The sequence below is a fragment of the Nanorana parkeri genome, unplaced genomic scaffold, assembly GCF_000935625.1.
Source record: "Nanorana parkeri isolate BGI_ZX_2015 unplaced genomic scaffold, ASM93562v1 scaffold319, whole genome shotgun sequence".
In the NCBI taxonomy this organism is placed as follows: Eukaryota; Metazoa; Chordata; class Amphibia; order Anura; family Dicroglossidae; genus Nanorana; species Nanorana parkeri.
The window spans coordinates 1285080-1306854 of record NW_017306587.1 but is presented as its reverse complement, the minus strand read 5'-3'; the positions used below and the strand labels follow the sequence as shown (position 1 = coordinate 1306854).

General features: G+C 41.1%; 1 protein-coding gene across 1 annotated transcript in view; it reads left to right on the top strand.

The window, feature by feature from the left end:
- PDE11A (phosphodiesterase 11A) overlaps positions 1-21775 on the top strand; it is a 186464-nt gene that overhangs the window by 35055 nt on the left and 129634 nt on the right. The window contains exons 5-8 of the mRNA XM_018558066.1: positions 1097-1172; positions 3739-3806; positions 4525-4617; positions 12458-12508. Of these exons, the coding sequence (XP_018413568.1) occupies positions 1097-1172; positions 3739-3806; positions 4525-4617; positions 12458-12508 (288 nt within the window). The remainder of the gene's footprint in view (positions 1-1096; positions 1173-3738; positions 3807-4524; positions 4618-12457; positions 12509-21775) is intronic.

Genomic DNA, 21775 nt, shown 5'->3' with positions numbered 1-21775 from the left:
ACCTATACAAAAAAAATGCTACATCTAGAGCATCTCTAAGCCCTCGTTCACACCTGAACGTTTTGTAGCGCGTTCTACGCTCGACAAACGCTCTACAAAACGCTCAAACATCTAAATCCCATTGTATTCAATGGGTCTGGTTCACACCTTGGCATATTTCAGCCCATCCCTAATGCGCTACAAAACGGCCCACGCCTGAAAAGGTACATGTACTACTTTGGGCCGTTTTTGTTGCGCGTTTCCATTGGGATACAGCCAAGTAGCCCTCGGAAACGCGCGTTTGTCGCCCAATTTTTTTACTGCGAATCGCTGTAAAAAAAAACGCGCGACAGACGCGCATATGCAATACGCTAGGTGTGAACCAGGACTTAAAGCTAGTCTGTTTGTTATGCTGATTCAAAGGCTGATTCTTAAAGCACTCAGTGGTTCCTCCCTGTGACTACTATGTCACTACAGGACATGGTAGAGACATGGAGGATGGCAGGAGGTAACATTGCATGCTGCCTGGGACTCAGAAGATTGACACTCCTGGAAGTGTCAGTTTCCGCACAGATTTCGACTGTGCGGGAAGCAGAAGAGGTACTTTTTCTTTTTCTTCTTTACAGAGGCAGTTTTTATTTGGGCTTTCTGATTGCTTGAAAGGGTCACTTCAAGTCTGTTGAACTTATAACAGGGCTTATAACAAGCTAGATGTATGTTGAGATATTTGACAGTGCACTTAAAGAGGAACTGAACTGTAAAAAGGCAGGCAGAGGGCAAAGGACTAGTCATCATTATTACTTGTGGTCTCCCTGCAACTGATTGTTTTCCTTTACTGACTTACAATGCCTGCATAATAAATGGTTTTTAGAGGATGAGAACATTTTTTCTTATACATTAAACATTTTCTTCTTCACTTGTCACCTCTAATTGCATGTATTGCTGTGTCTTCACGTCCCATGAATCAGACCTTTATAGAGTAAAGTAGAGAATTGTATGAGATAATGTTGAATACTGTTGGGATGCTAAGACAAAGCTGTATCTTGCAGGGTCTTCTGAAGTGTGATATGAACTGTTTATGTGCACAGTTTGCTCATGTCTTGCTTTTACTCTACAGGCTGACCAATTTTCTGGCTTTCATATCAGATCTGTGCTATGTGTGCCAATATGGAATAGCAACCATCAGATAATAGGTAAGCTATATAAGATACCATAGAATAGACCCCCAATTTCATGTTTTGTGTGCATTGCCATCTTGTGCTTTTGTAAATTTTGGATTTGTTTAAAACATGCTTTAATGTGTATTTTTAAGAGTATTTTTTTTTTACCACAGTGTTATCATGTGATTAAAACTGTATTACTAGACATACTGTATGTAGGCACCCAGTGCTGGTGTCTCCATTTGAAAATGCTCCTTGCCTGATTGACTTGCTTATTCAAGCATTGATCTGCATGACAGCGAAGCGACTAGCATTTTTAGGTCAGAAGTCACAGCTTATGCATTTATCTCCACACCGGTTTTCTGAAAATGCATGATAAATGTAATTATTTTGTGCTTATAGTCATTTTAATGGGCCCTATTCATGCACCATCGGAAGCTTAGGATTCTACATTCACATAGAGACCTAATGCCCATCCGGTGTTGATATTCCTTCTGCATGAGAATGGGTGGACAACTCCAGCAAAATAGCATCTATTACATTAGTTCATATTATTCTTTATTCTAAGAATTTAGGCAAATAAACATTTTACTGACTGACTACTGATCTTTCACCCAAAAGCAATAATTTAGCCAGGATACTTTGGTGGGTGACTTGAATAACGTTAGAGAGAGACTTACAGATGCACTGAGTAGGTGACATAAATACTTGTGCCTCCCTTATCTATGCAGCAATTTATATATTCCAAACAAGTAGTTTTCGTTTTATACTTTTGTACTGTTTAAAAACAACTCTCCTCAATGCAGCATGCAGGTCTCGATTTGAGTGCTCTGCTTGACAGCACACAAATGTGAAGAGGGCCCTTTGATATTAATGTGATTTGGGATGTCCTGTGCTTTCCATGCATTTTAATCAATCTTTAAAGCACGTACATATGAACTCTGCTTTGACCTTTTTATATCAGTTGCATCTTGATTAATCTTCTCACAATGCATGTATCCAGAAGAGAGAGATTAGCTCTTCTCAAATTTAAAAAATGATGGGCATTGGGCTGTTCTAAAAAAGGGGACACATGAAACAAGGGGTAGGTTATGTGCAAATGTTGGTAAGTTAACACTCCATGCCTAAAGCCCTATTGAACTTTCAGTTTTCCAGGAGTATAAACATTCCAAGATTATAAAAAAAAAAGGTGTGCAGTTTTCTCTAGGGCCCGTTCACACCCGATGTGTTGGGCGTATTTGCCCAAAACAGTCCCAACGCATTGGGCAATTTGTAATGTCTTATCATGACAGATCACACCATTGCACTGCAGTGTTGTGTGCCTGAAAAACAAGTAGGACATGCAGTACTTTGTTTGCAATGTAGCGTGTTGTGACACACTACAGTATATTGCATTGCACTGTGGTTAGGGTTGCACAGATACCAAGTACAGTACTCGGTACAAGTACGAGTACATGTACCAATACTTTTGAGCTCCAAGACTATACTAGAGAAAAATTAAAAAATTAGGAGGCAGCTGTCATTTGTAAGGAGCACACGGAGCTCCTGGGATTTGTACATCTCTGTTTCAATGTATGATTTTGTTTTTATAAATATAAATAAAGGGATGCACAGATACCAGTTTTGCGAGTACGAGTACTGGTACTTGCCGAGTACTTACAAGTACGAGTACTGATACATTTTTGTTTATTGTCATGTGACAGTTTTTCTAAAACAATACAGACTAATGATTTCAGGACAGTGTTGGAGTGCCAGAGCCATGTCCCATCTGCAACCGCTGCAACCCTGGTAGTTCTCATGAAAATGCCAAGTATCTGCACTGGTACTCGAAAAGTATCTGTGCATCCCTAACTGTGGTGAAGAGAAATGAATGACAGGACATTTCAATGAAGTTACATAAAAAGATAAACAGTTTGATGCGTCCTAATCAGTGCATTGCACCGCTTCCCTCACAGCGCACACCAACGGCCATGTGGTAGTTTGCACTGCTGGTGTGAACTGGCAATTGAAAAGCAGCCACAGGCTAAGTAGGAAAGCTTATCCTCAGCCAGCATGCTGCAGAGCGGGTCACTTGCTTTGTCTAGGGAAGCAGTGATCTCTTTCCAGAGGTCCAACATGTCCCCTGCTGAGTTAGAGCCAGATCGATCCAATCAGCGGGAAGCAAGCGCATTTCTGATTGCAGTAAACTAGGTCTAACTCAAGGGGATGCTTCGGACCTCTTCAGTGAAACCACTGGATCCCCAGAGAGCAAGTGTCCCACTCTGCAGTTGCTAACAGGGGGCTTTTTTACTCAGAATTTAGCAATTTTAGAAAGAAAATACATTTTAAGACTTTTCACACCTTTTGTTTTGATATACCTGGCATGTATTTAGCTGATTTAAACTGAATGTTCAATTGGGGTTTACGGGAACAGGTACAGGGATCCTTCAGTGTCCTCACCAAGTCACCATGGACCATGTGAAAGTAGAAAAATCAGACATTCATAGGATAATTTTAAATAAAATAAAAAAATAAAAAAATAAAGACATGTAATGATTAACAGAAAGCCATTGTAACTGCTTACCAGAATTTTACTGCTGCATGTTGTTATATATTTTAGGTGTGGCACAAGTATTGAATAGACTAGACGGAAAGCCGTTTGATGATGCAGATCAAAGACTGTTCGAGGTAAGAAAAACTGTCATGTCAAGCAAAATTGTCTTATTCCATACTGTCCTAGAACACAAAATGTAATTACAAATGGAACTTCAGCCAAAAATGTTTGGGATAGAGGGGGAGAGGTTTAGAACTTACTTCTGGTTTTTATTGCTGTGTTCATATTAGGGCTATTCCCTCTCACTTCCCGCCCCCTTGACTCCACAGGAACTGAGAAACAAATCTCCTTAATGGGAACACCAGGAACAGTATACCTGACATAGACTCTAACTCTAAAAAATGTTGCATTTATTGCAGTTTCAGCTGGACTTACACTTAAGGGCCCATGCACACAATTGTACTTCGGTCTGCATACTTCTAGACCAGCGTCTTAAAAAACGTAGAAGCCCTAAATAACCATGATGGTCAGGCAACCAGCAGTTTGAGAAGGAGAGGTCAGAGATCACAGCCTCCATATCTCTCAGTACATGTATACGTAAAAGTATCCCATTAACTCTTATTGATTTGAAGCTGAACAAGACAGTAGTATTGGAAGGAAGGGGGTGGGGAGTGAGGGGGTAATGATCTCAGGATACTTGCAGTTACATAAGCAGCTGGTGAGTGTTCTTCCATTACTAAACATAAGGGATTAGGTAGGCTTAGCCTTTAACTTACAGTTTAATAGACCTATCCAAAAATTGAGTGAGCTTTGGACTTTATTGTATTCTTGACCTTTCTTTTATCGTTTTAGGCTTTTGTTATATTTTGTGGCCTTGGTATTAACAACACGATTATGTATGACCAAGTAAAGAAATCATGGGCAAAGCAGTCAGTCGCTTTGGATGTAAGTATATAAAATATAATGTAAAATATATTTTACAAACCAAAAGAGGCAGACTGCACGACAAACTTTCTTTCTACAGCAAAACATTTATTGTTCCAAGAGCACAAATATCCTGCCGGACTCAGGGTCCTTCAAGGTCCAACATGTTTTGCCCTGGTATAGGGCTTATTCATACAGGCATCTACGAGTAAGCCCTATACCAGGGCAAAACTCGTCACGAGGAGTCTGTGTCTGATGGGACATTGGTGCATTTAGAACAATAAAGTTTTACTGAAGAAATTAAGTTGTTGTAGTGTGGCCTGAATTTTTCGTTTTGTGTTTCCCAGGAATTAAACATGTTTTTTTTAATAATGAAAAACAAGAAACTCAATGCTATATGACAAAATGTATATCTTTGAAGAAGTTTGGTCCCCTCGGATCATGATTAATTTGCAGAAAGCAGCCCAGAAGAAACAGTTGAATCCCCATGGAGACTTTCTTCTTCTCTGTAAGCTTGTTCCCATTTTTTCTTCTTTATTCTTTTCCTTTGACCCTCTATATTTTACATTCCCCATGCCATGGCAGTTAAATTAAGTCATAGTTACCCTTCTGGGAATAAGCTTATTGGATATTGAAACTGTGGTTGACTTGTTAGTCCTCATCTGCTTTATGTGGAATAGTATCCTGCTACACCAAAACTGTATTGGTGGTTCTTTACTGTCTATATTAGTTAAAAAAAACATTAAAAAGACAGTTTATTAATAAATAATACATTGTTTCCCACGAAAATGCACAAATACATTTTAGGACCTCCCTTATAAAAACATTCACCTATATTAGGACTGCTTTTATGATTGTTTTTATATGGAGGATTTGAGGATGTGTGTGTTTTTGTAGAGAAACAATTGGCTATATTTTTACAAACGTTTACCTTAAAGGAGAACTATGAGGTGAGTGCTTTTCACTCACCTCATAGTTCTAGCCGACCTGTGACAAAGAGACTGTCACAGGTCGGCTCAGTAGATCGGGAGGTGAGCGAACACATACCGGGTTCGCTCGCCTCTCGATCCTGTCACGGCTCTCTGCCGTGACAGGGGGAGGGGCTGGATTCCCCGCTTCGATCTGCCAGCACTGACCCCATAGTTCTCCTTTAATATGGCTGATACATTCCATATATATACACTATGTTTAAAAAAAAAAAAGAATAAGTGCACTTTTACACAAATTGTGTTAATCCTTTCTTGCCTTCTTCCAAATTCACCCACCCTCCTCAGGCCCAGATGTACTTACCTGCATCCCACATCTCACCACAATGTTTTCAGTCTCCAGCCAAAATCTTCTTTGGCCACCTGTGCAGTAATCCCCATGTATAACTATGGAGTCATAGAAAGTGTACTTATACTATTAAAGTGAATGTCCAGACATTACCCAATTTACTCCCTCCCCTAGCATTGTATACCTTGCTCTTGTAGCAAGAAGCAGCTTTTATTACTCCCTGTGACTTCATCACCAGACTTGTAAAAGTTTGGAGGGGCAGCTGCTAGGAGGTCAGTTCCTATTGATGTATGCACGCCTCCAGAACTACACTAATGAGGTTCGAAATGTTATAACACATTACGTTAAGCCTTGCTCTGCTTGATTGACAGAGGATGCTACAACGGTGACAGCAAAACAACAGTTTGCTATTAATGTGAAGACTGAAATTGGCATACTATAATGACTTCCATTGAGGAATAAAGAAAATTTGACCAGCAGGGAAAGTTTACTTAGACCATTTGATTTTGTCCCATTCTCACAACAGACTGGTTAATTTGCGATTAGCAAATGTGCGTGCAGTTTCGCTGTAGAAATAGCTATGATTTTTTTTTTTTTATAAATAGCCCCCTTTGTGGGTGGACAGGCACTTAAGACTCAAGGTAGCAGCATTGTTTTAATAGAAACAAAATTAATGTAGTTCTGTCATCTGGGAGGCAGGGTTGATAACACTGGTTGGGATTTTAGTGCAGAAAATGCACTGTGTTGTCAAGGGATAAAGCATGGGGAAATGTGCATGTATTGGAGTGATGTCATGAATAGTTTTTATTTTTTTGCTTTTTGTTTTGCTCTGACATACACTTATGTAACACTTGCCCAAATATACTGTATAGCCTTTTGCTACACACTATTTATTGCCTTGGTTTGTATAGCCAAAACATTTTTGTTAGTTTTGTGTTGAGTAGGCAAGGATTAAAATCCCTGTCAGGTTATTTTTTGCTGCCTGTGTACCATTGAGGATATTTCCCATCACTTCCTGTCTCAGAAATGCAACAGGAAATTAAAAATAGTCTCCCAAAGTGAGGGGAATTCCCATCTTAGACAGTTGACAGTTGCTCTCACTTCTTGTTCTGGGGCCAACTCTAAAATCTTGGATTTCCCCTAAATTTCTTTCCAAGTGACAATGGTTACCAGTACAAATAGAGGGATGAATGTCCTCAATGGAGACACAGTCAGCAATAAAAACGCGACAGAGGGTCTATAAAAAGGTTTTGCTTAGAGGTAAAACTTAAGTTTATTTTTTAGTTTACTTGACTTTTTTTTAATGCACCCCAGGACCATAACTTACCTGCAATGAAGTGTGTCTCATGCCCGGTTGGTTGCTACTTATTGTAGAAATCCTCCCACGAGGCTATCTTCCTCTTCTCAGTTCCCTCAAGGATTTACTATTATTTCCCATAATGCAAAGCAACCTATGATTGGAGGAGGCAATTCCTGTCATTCATCCACCTGTCCTCCAATCACATGTCGCTTTGCATTGTCGCAAATACCAGTACAATTTTTTATGAATGGAGGAGAGAGGAGGAAAGGGCAGGTGGGTAGCCCGACTTTTGCAGAATCTTTCTCACAGCTCCTGTTAACCGCCACACCAGGGGAAGATCAGTGATGTAAGGGGATATCTGGTGACACTAGTGGGAGGATTTCCAGTTTAAGTTAAGTTCATACCATATTGGAGGTAAGTTATGTCCCTGGGGCTGCATAACAAAAATAAAACTTATACTTCAGTTTTACCAGATCACTGTGCTTAGTTGTTAGTATTTATTACTTGTACGAGGCATAAAAAACCCATTGGAAAAGCGATTATTACTTAGGCACGAAAACACCTACTAACTTCTAGCCATGCAAGGACCAATTTGCATCTTATGTGTCACCAACATAAGGAGCGGGGAGAGGCAAGGAAAGCAGTATTTAGATAACACTGCTTTGCTGATTACTGACAAATGTCTGTAATTTCAACTGACAAACTGCTAAACATATGTAACTCTAATTTAGGAATTTGTTAAAATGTATTTCAAGTTAGGTTGTTATCATTGAGAATGTACAAGATATGCTGTCATTACAGTGTGTGGATAAATAAACAGAACCATGTATAACCTATTAGCCATATTACTAAAAGCAAAGATCATTTCCCAGAAGAGTGGCCACCACTTCAAGCTCGCTCCCATGATGGACTGCAATCTCACGTTTAGTTTACTCATTTGTATTAAAGTTATAGTCTATACGGGAACGAGCTTGGAGAGGTGGGTACTTTACAACACACACAAGGACCATGGGGAACAAAAGAAGCCACCCTCCAGAAGGAAAAACAGTGTCACCATGTGTTCAGAGATGATTTGAGGATTTACAGCCGAGTGATACACAAATAAAATACATTTTTGTTAATAGTTAAGGTACTTGAATGCATTTTTAAGATTTAACTCCTGATTTTAGTGCCACTTTGCTATTGTTCATTACCTGTGTAGCGAAATTAATCGATTAAAAAAAATTTCGATTAATCGAACAGGAATGTTTTAATTATTACCAGCCCTAATTTATTTCCATACACAATCTTTGGTCTTCTGCATGGACTTCTAACTATATAAATCCTTCTATCACAAGACTCTACTGGCTGGAATACATCTCAATATGAATGGCTCCTTGTAGAACTGAGGTTCCTGTGTATGCTCAGTCTTTAAATGAAGGCAGGATAGCATTGGGAAGGTTCCTGTGGTGCTTCTCAGCTCAGTCAGTCACTCACCATCCCTGTGGGGGAAAACTGCAACTTTGCCTCCTTCACTGCCTAGTAGCACTCAATTACATAGCCAGTATCTTAGGAACACCAGCCATGACAGCAGATCCCTAAACCTTCCCATACCCCTAGGCCTTCAGGCCTGGGGCCTAAATTTGTGGATCGCAGATGCATCCTTTCAGGGTAAAAACTCTGGAGTGAAGCCACTGTACCAAGACGTGCCTTAGATATGCAATAGCTCTCCTAGCAGACTCCCCAGAACTACTGATTGGCCAGGTATTAAACATCCTTAATGTGAAGCATTATCTCTAGCACGCTCTGCTGGTGAACACTCAGCACAGCAGGTGACTGAGAATAATCACTGCACACTTACAGGGTTATTCACAAAAGGGTGTAGAGTTTGTAGAAGGCAGGAGAATGAACAATCTAGGACAACATAGCTGATTTGGAAACATTCTCCAATTCATCTCACTTTGCAGTTCAGCTATGTTGTTCTAAATTGTTCACTTCTCCTGCCTTCTCCAAACTCTTCACCCTTTTGTGAATAACCCTGTCAGAGTACACTAGCCAGCACAGCTAAGCTGACTACACTGACAAATCACAACAATAGACAAAAAGAATTTAGGGAAACACTTCATCCCTACACTTGCATTACTGCCTCTCTAATTTATACAAACATCCATCAATGATCTCTCAGTGGGGTTGATTTACTAAAGGCAAATGGGCTGTAAAAATTAATTTTGCAAAGAATACCCAATAGCTTGTAGGGAAATAAAAAAATAAAAAAAACAGTATTTTTTCTTGCACATGATTGGATAATGAAAGTCAACAGAGCTTTCTTTCATTCAAAGGGAAAATTCCCTTGCAAAGTGAACAGCCTATTTGCCTTTAGTAAATACACCCCATTGTCTCTTACTGAAGTAAGTCTTTTCAGCAGTCAATATTGTGGCATTTCTTTAAAGAAACTCTTCAATGTTTGAATGAGTCAGTTTATTGTGATACGGCTGGTGAAGACATACGATGGATGTCAATATTCTTTAAAGTACGGTGCTTTAGAACACAATTTCCTGTGAGATATACAACATCTTTTCATTATGGCCTATTTAAAACCTTGGCAGCAACCTTGGCAGCACAATTTCTATAGACTGTTGTCTACAATAGGAAGCATATTCAGTGCCTACAAAATTATTGACTCACATTCAGAAGCATACAATGTGAGGAGTAATACTCTTGCCTGATAAGAAATTATCACACGATCACAAAGTATTAGTGGCAGGAGAGTGCATAGTACTTTAGGCTTAGAGGGATATGGCTCTTCAGCTACCCAACAGTTAAATTACAAATGTCCCAGACCCACTTGCTTGGCGATAGAAATCCCAGGTGCATTCATCTCAGGATGAGGTTCATGTCCTCAGAATTTTGGGAATGATGGTCGACAATTCACTGTTTTAGGTTTAAAGAAGATTTATTGCATGAAGATGATAGGAAGGGGGGTGGAGGGAGCACAGAATACCTGAATGTTCACCTTGGTTTTATGCATGTCTTCTAAACTTTCTGGGTCCCTTTCTCACAGTGACACCTTAACAACCATGTTGAAGTGTTTCCTCTCAAATTTCAAGGCAGGATCACAATGGAAAGGTTCCTCTGGTGCTTTCCAACTCAGTCCATCACTCACTACCTCTATGTGGGATACAACTGCAGTTCGGCTTCCTCTAGGCCTTGCAGAACTCCATGGGAGCCAGTGATTTGTGAGGGAGGCCCCCCAAGAGGGGAGATCCCTGAAACTTCCCACACCCTTAGGCTTAAGGATAAGACAGGTGGCCATAGATTCAGGATAAAACCCTGAAAGGAAGACCCCATGCCAGAAAATGCCTCAGATATTTATTGACGCTCACAGCATGCACAGAAGCCCCCCCAGGCCTGCCGATTGGCTAGGTATTAAATATCCTTAAAGGAGAACTATGAGATGAGTGATTTCCACTCACCTCATAGTTCTAAGCCGACCTGTGACAATAAGACTGTCACAGGTCGGCTCAGTAGATCGGGAGGTGAGGGAACACATACTGGGTTCCCTCACCTCTCGATCCTATCACGGCTCTCTGCCGTGACAGGGGGAGGGGTTGGATTCCCCTCTCCCCGCTCCGATCTGCCAGCGCTGACTGGCGGAACGGACAGGGGAGGGGGCAGGTACAGCTGGCTCTGCCTCTAGGTAGGCAGAGCCAGCTGTCACTCACGCAGCTGGGCGGATCCCGTCATCTAAGTCGGGATCCGCTCCAGGTGCGGCGTCTCAGTATACCGCGAGCTGTAGCTCGCGGTATACTGAGCTTAGGGTAACGGGAGGACACTAGTTTGTGTCCTCCCGTTACCCTAAGGAGAACTATGGGGAAAAACACTGACCCCATAGTTCTCCTTTAACATAGAATGTTATCTCTAGAACACCCTGCTGGAGCAAGCCCAACACAGCCTGTGACTGAGTTAATAATTCCATGCTTAGAGTACAGTAGCCAGCACACAGCTAAGCTGACTGAAATTCATTACAAGATCACACCATTGCAAAAAAAGAATTTAGAAAAACACTACATCCCCATAGTTGCATTCCACCTTACTGACCAGTAACTGAGCTCCCAGCAGCTGCTCCTGCAAGAAGTTTACAATTCCGGTGATGATCTAACAGGGATTAATAAAAGCTATTTCTCATTACAGGAAGAATGTAAAGAAATAGATCAATGCTGGAGCATGCTGTAGATGGGGAGAAGGATGTTTGAGAGTAAATTTGGGCAATGGCTGGGCATGCACTTTAGTAGAGGGTTTTTAGTTCCTTTTGGCACACATCACCATAAACTTAATGATATAGAATGATTACTCTTTCTCTGCCCATCTAATGCCGCATTATAGTTAGCATTTTATGCCCTGGGCAACAGCCAAAATGGCACTGAATTCCTATTTCTAACTGGATTTTTTAAAGCAGGCACAGTGAAAAGGAAGCAATTATCTGGGTTTTACAGTGCGCCTTTAACATCATACAGCATGGTTTCAATAGATGACAGGTTACCCTTAGAAAAATGTTTTTTTTTTCTTGAAATCTGATCTTATTCCTTGATTCTTGTTCCTAATGGCCTGATTAAGGAAGACTGTGCAAGCTTCTTGCTGAATGTATCTAAATGACCATTAGTGAGACTTTTAAAAGGAAGAAATGTTTTAAGATGATATTTTGATTGTTTTTGTCATTCATACCTCCAGCAAAATGAGTATCTCACACTGTTTAAGCAATGCTACAGCTCAGAGCATTACCAATCAATGCACATACACACTTTATGAATTACATATCATTGTTAATTAGCTTATAATTAAAAAATGGAAGAATTTTAATAGTGAATGTGTGCACATGATGCAGGGCCCTGGTTTTGTAAAGCAGATTAAAACAATGCAAAAAAAATTATTTGAAAGCTGAACTTTAGCTGTAAAAATGTATATATAGTTACGCTGGTCCAGCTTGGCACAATGTAAGTACCTATAAATTATACCTGGTAGGGCCACAGGCACTGTGTAATACATTGTTGTAACCACAGCTACTACAGTTACATGTCAGTTTGCTGTAGCTTTATTGTTTGTTTGTTTTTTCTTTGGGGGAATTTAGTCTTTTTCACTGTCTTTATAAAATAAGTTTTTGTTTGTATAGAGTTTCAATGAATTTGGCAGAGAGACTGAAAGGTCTGTCAGTTAGTGGCAGCATTGGGGTCTTGTCAGAATGGTTGGGTGAATTGGCACTGACAGCTTTAAGAAGTATCCATAAGTAGCATTTTTGTTTTCTTCCTACAGGTCCTTTCCTATCATGCAACATGCTCAAAAGCTGAAGTTGATAAATTTAAGGTAAGGTATTGTAAACTATTGTAATGTTTGTTAATTTTTTTGTTAATTTTTTTTGTGCTCTAAAAACAAACAGCAGAGCAAAGCAAATGTTTAAACAACTCAAAGGCAAATTAAGAAAACTCACATTAGGTCAGAAAATCAGAAGCCGCTGAACTTGACTTGCTTCTGACTCTGATCTTCATGTACCTGAGATCTAATACCCCTACGCACGCTCGCTAATGCTTTCCTAATTGTTTATATTTAAATATGCTTTAATAAGGTGCTTCATGGTATTTATATATTATGTTTTTTGTGAAGTACAAAGCTGAGAAAGATCTTGTGGGTGACAGGCAATTAATTCTTCTACACAAAACATTGGGTTTTAGAGTGTTGCAAACCTCTTTTCTTAAATTGACAATGCAGATTGTACTAATTGTGCTGTCCATTTCTCAGTTGTGTGTAATTCCAGCATGTACCTGCCATCACTTTATCTTTCAAGGTCCATGCCCAGGAGTCAAGATGGTGGCTTCATAATACTTAAAGGAGAACTATGAGGTGAGTGATTTCCACTCATCCTCATAGTTAGAGCGGACCTGTGACAAAGAAGTTGTCACAGGTCGGCTCTATTGATCGGGAAGTGAGGAGAAACATGCAGCCGATCTGCTCACTTACTGATCCGCTCAATGCAGTGAGCGGTGACTGATATCCCACAGGGATTCCTCCTCCCCTCTCCGATCCTCCAGCGCTGAATGGAGGAACAAACAGGGGGAGGGGGGGCAGGCACAGCTGGCTCTGCTGCTAGATAGGCAGAGCCAGCTGTCACTCAGGCAACTGGGTGGATCACGATAGTATTATCGGTGATCCATCCCAGCTGCGGCGCTCTCAGTATGACGCGGGCAATAGCTCGCTATATATTGAGCTTTGGGCCACGGGAGGAGGTTAGTATATGTCCTCGCTTGACCCTAAAAAGAACTATGGGGAAAAACACTTACCCCATAGTTCCCTTTTAAGTTAAGAGCTCTCGGTGCTAACATTGAGTGACATTTAACACTTCCCACACATCCATAAATTTCACTAAGTGCCAAAGTTTTCCCTACACATCCCCTTATGCGTATCCCTCCCTTACCTTAACACTTAACCTAACCCAGAGTGCATGTAGATGTAACTCTTAAATAAACCTTCAATATATTTAAACTATATCTGTGAACATAACTATTTATTTAAACTATATCTAAAGCCAAAACTTTAACTTTTAGTTTTGGATTGAGTAATGAATGATTAAAACCACTGTTTTTGGTGGTTTTTGTTTGGCTGTCTGGGTCCAATTGGTATGATTTCTGTCCACTTCTCTCCAAAGTGTAGGGAAATCACCTCTTATAACTAAAACAAGTGTCCCCATTGGAACAGCCCCCCTCTATTCCTGTGCCTATTCTTGTGCCTCTATCCCCAAACAGAAAATAATTGTTGGTTGTAGATACACTTGTACAGGTACCTTAGCCTAACCCCCAAAGTGAACTCTGAATCATTTATTCGAATAACATCTACATTTAGAGTGTATCTGTAGGCAAAACCTAGAGCGCAAAGCATAAATCCTCTTTTTCAGTTGGATAGAGTGGGGAATGGTTAGGCCCTTTGTCAAGATTTTATTGCCGTTTCCATTGGGGAGATTCACCCGCCTCTATTTGTGCTGGTCACCAAGAAAGAAAGTGAGGGGAAATAAAATTGTTTAAAGATGTCCCCCAAACTAGAGGTAAGGAGAAATCTTCCACTGGGGGTACCTGTTCCGGGGACAACTATCTAAGCGGGGAATTTCCCTCTTAGATATTTGCAGCTTGCAAAATGGGAATTAGTCACTAAAGTGTGTAATAAAGGCAGAAAGGAATAGAGGGAATCCTCTTTTGCCCATAACCCCCATGGTAGTTTTGTGGGAAGTTTTGTGGGTAGTTAAATTGGATCTTTACCCCCTTTCACTAAAAATCACATCAGCATGCAGCTTTGCATTCTGATTTGAAATCATCTTTCATTCATTGGTAAACAAACATTTTTCTTTTACCTGCAATTTCAGTTTTTCTACTTCCTGGTCCTCTTTGGCACAAATTATGTAATTGTGCCCAAGCATTGCATCTTGTGAAGGTTACTCAGCAGAGTATTGCTGCAAAATCTCATCTGTAATCTCATGAAATCTCAGGGAAAGGCATTTTCCTCCCCTGAGATGATGTGCATGGTCACATGTCCTTGTCACATGTGCCAGAGTTCCAGAAAGTAAAGGGAGATATGGCAATCTGCCCTTAGTAAAAATGGCCACTGTGAGAAGAATGGGGTAAAAAAGAAAAATAAGGTATGCAAAGAATAAAAAGCCTGCAAATATCTAGACGTATCAGTGTAGATTGTCATTACTAACCATTTTTAAAAGGTATATTTGTTGTAATTTCAAGATAAGGGCAAAGCTCCTCTTTAACTTATGGAACAATAACACACTTCTCGCTCTAAAGTTTATATTGAAGTTGTACTTTCTCATTTCTTTGACCCTTTTTGTCATTTTTTTCGCTCTACCTTTGCTTTGTATTCATACCCTTCCTGTCCTTCAAATGACATTTTACTATACAGCATGAAGAAAAAAGTATCCTGTCATTGATTGCTCTCAACACACAATGCCTACTGAGCCATAACCACCGAGCCTTGGTCAAGATAAAAACAGAAAATTAGATTTCTAATTAGTTACGAGGCTTGGGCCACCGAGATTGTGTGACAGGGGAAGCTTTAGCGTGGCCCTGCCTATTTATATAGTTTGAGCTGATTAGTTTCAGTTTCACCGACTTTGCCTTTTAGTCTCAAAGTGAATTTTATTTTAATTCATTATTTTGGTGCCAGCAAGCAGTGAGTTGATGAATGTAGTTTGACGCTTGACTCTACAGAATCAGAAAAATCTGTAATTGGCTGGTGGAATAATTTGTAAGCAGAGCACTCTATTGTTCCTGCAGTTTCCGAATGTTGAATCCGCGGAGGCATAATGTAGATGCGTTTTGGGATATCTGTCCCATGTTTCTGCTGCTCAGCAATATTCCTCCAAAGGTTTTTTTTAGTTTTGAAAGGGAACAAAAATAGGTGGTCTAAAATGTGAAGCATATGGCTACAGCTCCATCGTTCCAGCACTGGGAAACGGGCAATCTCTTTATTTACTCTTTTCTTTCTCCCTACAACTCATTCCTATTTGCAACTTTCTCATCCCCCACACACAGTGGTGTATTCAGGGTATGGCACATGCCTTGGTCACCACATGAAGGGGGGGGGGGTGGGGGTGCCGCTCCATGGGTCAGCAAAAGTTCACAGACCCAAGGAGACAGCTGACTTTTTTTCTCTGGCCATTCTTTTCCCATACACTTTTCCCCTCCCGGCCATTTGCAACCAGGGATGCTCTGGCCGGCATCCCGCCCAGCTCCTGGCAACTAGTGACATCACTGGTTGCCAGAAGCTGGGGGGACACCAGCCTGAGTGTCCCAAGATGCTGAGAGCCAGGCGGGGAGATAAGTAAGGGCCATACACACCTGCCCGCCCGGGTGTGTGTGCGGGTAGTATGCAGGCCAGAGCATCCCATGTTGCTAAGAGCTGGGCAGGGAGTGTAAACCCTTATAATTTAGTTTATCTGTACGGGCTATTGTGAATAGCCGTACAGCACCCCCTCGGTTCTCCTGAACCGAAGGGGTCCTGGTGCCGAAGCTAGCCGAAGGATCGGCCGAAGCTACGGCCAGATCCTTCGGCAGCTTTGTGAATAGACCCCTGTGTATCACAAACGTTGATTTTTTAAAAAAAATAAAATTCTTGTGTATAGCTTTTTTTTAAATTCTTTGCTGCATTATAGTGCTACTGATCTAATGCAAATGCATCCTATCAACATGCATTCACTCCAGCAGCTGCATGGCATTTTCCAGGGTGGGTTAACTGATGGTGATGAAAATGGACAATGCTGGTGTTAAAACAGCAACTTGTAATCTTCATCAAGAGCTGGAATAGCAGGGTGACAATGCAGGAGCTCAGTTGAAAGATAGGGACAAAGCATTACCACAAGTCTATAGGAAATTATTAAGCAAGGTAACATCACCAGGTATTATTTTAATAAAAGCTGCATATTTAAAATTACTTTTACATTACATTAACAAGTTGAAGCTTATATAATTTTAGTGATTGGGTTTTCGTATACTGTTACAGACTACAGCCTTTCCAGGCTCTTTGGCTATGAAAGTGAAATACTTGCAAAGTTTTTAGCATAGGGAGAAGGACAAAATGGAAACTGCAGTGTTGATGAACAGGGATTTGCAGTGCAGTTCTTTGTTCCCTGACCATAGTTAGGACAACTGTGAGCATTACCCCATAAACACTAACATTTTAATTGAGATAGGGCAAAATGATTTTACTTAAAACAAGTGTTTATTACTGGGGTGAATGCTGTACCCAAGTATGGTTTACATTTTAGTGGTGGAGAATTGAGACTTCAGTTTGTGATGTGCTAAGTTGAATGAGGTACAGCAGGTACCAGCAGAAGTATATGTTTTTTAGGCACTGGGGTGGAATTACCCTGAGTAGGGAAGCAATAGAAAATGGGGCTAATGTGTGCATACATTCTCAATAGGGATGTCCCGATGACACTTTTTCAGGCCCAAGTACAAGTACATCCCCTCATGTACTTGCCGATACCAATTACCGATACTTTTTCTTAAAGGGACAGGTGACTTTAAATGATCCATAGTACAACTACATGTTATGTACTATGGATCATGGTTTAACCTATTCATGTTAGCACTGGAGAGTTGTAACTCTATTGCTGGAGTGTAGTGGAGGTGTGTGCTGTATATATGCACTACATATACATTACACACGTCCAGTACACTATAGCAATAGATTTACAGCCAGCCCCATCCCAGCTTCCCTTACTCACAGTTTCACTCCGATCCCAGTAGCCTCACGCGATGCCTCTTGTAGTCGGCGCTGGGCAGGATCGCTGCATCACATCTCGGTGCTCAGCTTGTGGGAGGCGCTCACAATTCTGCCGTTCTAACATGAATGGGTTAAATCATGATCCATAGTACATATACAGCACATACGTCCAGTACACTGCAGTAATAGAGTTACAATTATCCCCTGCTAACATGAATAGGTTAAATCATGATCCATAGTACATAACATAGTTGTACTAAGGATAATTTAACCCATTCATGTTAGCACTCGGTGGGCGGCGCTCCGAGCGGGGTCATCTGGCAGTCTCCGGCCACCTAAATTAGGACCCGGAGACTGCCAGATGATATGTTATATACTACTCAATCTATCCCTGCAGAGAGCCGTGACTGTCACTCACGGCTCCCTACAGGGATCCCACCCCCAAATCCTCCAGCGCTGACTGGCGGAACGGACGGGGAGGGGGCGGGCACAGCTGGCTCTGCCTCTGGATAGGCAGAGCCAGCTGTCAATCCCGCAGCTGGGTGGATCTCGACAGCAATGCCAGGATCCATTCAGGCTGCGGCGTTTCAGTAGCCGCAGTATACTGAGCTTTGGTTACAGTCCATGTACCCATTGCACTCCTTACCGCTAATCCGTAGTAATAGATTGGGTGCATCAGTAGTCGACGCATGGCCACCGTCTGAATAGTATATAGGAAATTAGGGACACCGGCACTCCAAGGTAGAATAACGTCTTTTTATTGACGTTTCATGCAACAATGCACTTATCGCAACGTTTCGGGGTCACACAGGATCCCCTTCATCAGAACAAGTCACTTGTTCTGCCTGATGAAGGGGATCCTGTGTGACCCCGAAACGTTGCAATAAGTGTATTGTTGCATGAAACGTCAATAAAAAGACTTCTACCTTGGAGTGCCGGTCCATAATTTCCTATATACTGAGCTTTGGGTCACGGGAGAACGCTTGTAAATTTAATATCAAGATTCATGGGGGGTCTGTTACAAAAGATAAATCCTCATAACCATTTATTGCAAGAGCTAGCTTTAAGAGACAGCAAACATTAACAGACACAGATTGAGACATGTATTAACATCACGTTCTGTCGTCAGAATTTTCTGTTCATAAAAGTACAATATATATGTAGTAAGTGATGTAAGCACTCAAAGGCATGTCATAATATTAATAAATAGAGAAAGTGAATTGCTGTATCGCTCCCATTTTTTTCTACTTTATGAATTTGAAAATATTTATAATAAGTACACATTAACCCCTCCCATATATTATTTTTAAGGCCCATGGTAGAGTTCAAAAGTTGCCCCCAATCCCCCCCCCCACCTAATGCTGAAGGGTGTCCATGTGGAATCTGCGTTGCGGAGGGCCCACACATTTGCAACCCCCTTACAACAGGGTGTCTAAGCCTGAATGCCAGGTGTGATGGACTGCTGTCTGCAGATTTATTATAGGGGAGGGTGGAACAATGTTTTTATTGGTAAATTTTTTTTAAAAATTACATTTATTTGCAGTTAATCCTGGTGAGGCAGATCACAAAACAATTACCTAGTAAAGCACTAATGGAACTGGGTTTAGGATGTTTGTTCTTATCTAGTAATGAGTCTTAAAAGTAGTGTCATCTGTATGTTCTTTTTATGTGGTCATGGACCATGTACTAGAGCCCATGTCAAAAGTGGATTATCCTTAGGAGTATCTGGAAAATTTACTTCAGCAGGTGACATTTGAGACTGAGCTAAAAAGATGGTCCGTGATACAGCAGAGCCAAGGGTTGGGTGCCCTGTAGAGCCGTAAAGATGTGTAGCAGTACTGAATGCTGCCCTTATATGACACAAAATAGGAAAATAAGAGAGATAAGTTTTGCTTTCAGACCCTTACAACTGGCACGGTTAAGGAAGAATTATCATTATAAAACTTCTTTAATTCCAATAATTTATTTATTGAATGATCAGTTAATCACTGTTGTTATTTGTGCACCCACTGAAGCTATTTACTGCAATATATACTGTAGATACATGCCGGTCAGAAAATAAATATACTCACAGAACTTTGGGCTGCAGCAACTTTTTATGTTTATGAAAGAAAGAGGTCACCTCTGTGATTTTCTACACAAAAAAATGTTTTTTAAAAGAGTCTTTGAAGCTTTTAGAAACTACATGAGGTTGAGCGAGCGGAGCAGGCAGAGAGCTCAGCCTCCTGTGACAGCTTTGAGAGCTGTCTCCGCCCACACTTCTCTCCTATGATCTGCGGGGAGGAGAGACGCCGGCCGCTCACATCGCTCTCCTCCTGCAGCGCTCGGCCGCCTGTGACAGTTTCTCTCCTATACGCTGGGACACAGAGCAGCGCCAATATATCGGTGCATCCCTAATAATTAATCAACATAATGGATCCAAAAAAAACATAGGCAGTTTATTGCTAAGCATTAGAGCCTGGCTGCACTAGAGTTGCAGGTCCAGTTCTCATGAGGAGCGCAATCTGCATGTAGTTTGTATGGCGTTGCCTCAGCACGGACTTGGATGACCCAGTTTTCTCCTACAACCTAAAACAACCTACAGCTAAATGAATCTGCCCCCACTCACAATTGCCCCAAATGTGTTTGTGTATCTTATGACCACATAAGGGACATCAGAATATAAGTTCCTTTGGGGACAAGGACTGATGTAAATGGTTCTTTGTGCTCTGTAAAAACAATTGAATTTGACAGAGTTATATAAATGAATACCATGAATAAATATATCTATGCATAACTGATAAAATGTCTGCTTACAAAAGCACAGTGACATCAAGTAACAAGTAAATATGTTGTTAAAAATACCCTTTCGCTTTACATTGGGGGGAGACTGTGTGATTTTAGTTCATTTATTTCAGATCTGCCATAGTCTAATGCTGCTCGTTAATGTTTAAGGCTTTCACCTTCACTGCTTGGTCAGATTGGCTGTATGCCTGCGTGGGTGAATTAAGTTCCCAGAGGAAGAGCTCATTAAGCAATGTCAGTCCCCTCTATAGCTCAGAAACGAGCAGTGACGTTGCTCTGCTGACAAATGCATGCACGTTCGGGCAGCTGAATGCCTGTGGTATGAATAGAAGACCTTCTGAAGATATTTCTTTATCCTTGGTAGGAATGCTGGATATATATATATACTGCAAGTGAATATAGACCTGGTTATACTTAAAAAATTTTTACAGATGCAGCTCAATTTTCTACATTTTATTTCTGTAGTATAAATGAATTGCTTGTTTTGTTAATGAAATGAAATATTTAATCACCCTTTCCTTCCCCTTTTCTTGCGTCCTAACTTAGCTTAGATTTGTGTACAAAACAAATAAAATACTGAAGTAATTAACATGATAAAAGTCTAAAGTAATTGCATAGAACATAAACACAGTAAACTCCCAGTTATATGGCAACCACGGGGATCAGTAGGTGCTGGAAAACTGTAGTTTCTGTTTGCTTGAGAGTTAATAGTAACTATTGAAACCCTGACCACTGAGCAGGGGAGCGGACCTGAGCGAGGAAGTTCTCTCTCAGGTCCGCTCCTTTGCTCAGTGGGCGGCTACAATAGCCAGCCTGCTATTGACTATTTCAATCTGAAATAGCCAATAGCAGGCTGTCTATTGCTCCCCAATGTTTACATTCAGCTGCCGACTGCAGAATCTAGCCACAGGCAGTAAGCAAATAATTTCATTAGCAAACAAATACATTTAGTGGCTAACAACATTTTGAATGTGCACCAAGCAGCCGACTGCCCATTGCTGGAGAGTGCCGGTTGCTTGAATGCCGAATAATGGGCAGTTATATAACACATGAGAATAAACCGTGAGCAGGTAGATAGTGAGGTCAAAAGTGTAAGTCAAATAAACCAATCCATGAGACATGTTTACACAATAGGAAATTGGGAAGAGTTTCCTCAACCAGGAGGAAGAGAGTGTAAAGGAGAATTATGGGGAGGGTGAAATACGCTCGTCCCCATATTTAGAGCCGATTGGTGACACTGAAGCTGTCAAATGACGGCTCTAATGTTGGAGAATGGAGTGATCACTTACCCCGATCGCTCAGCTCCTGATCATCTCCCTGCAGAGAATGGGGACTGTCAGTCACTGCTCCCCGCAGGGATTCTCCCCCTCTTCGTTCCACAGGTAGCAGGGTGGATCCCAACTATATTGTCGGGATCCGTCCAAGCTGCAGCTTGGGTCTAGCCCGATATATGTTGAGTTTTGGGTTAAATGACGACATTAGTATATGTCCTCCTATGACCCTAAAGTGAACTATGACAAAAAAAAAGGTTGGTCCATAGTTCTCTGGGGAGGGGGGGGGGGGGGGGGGGTT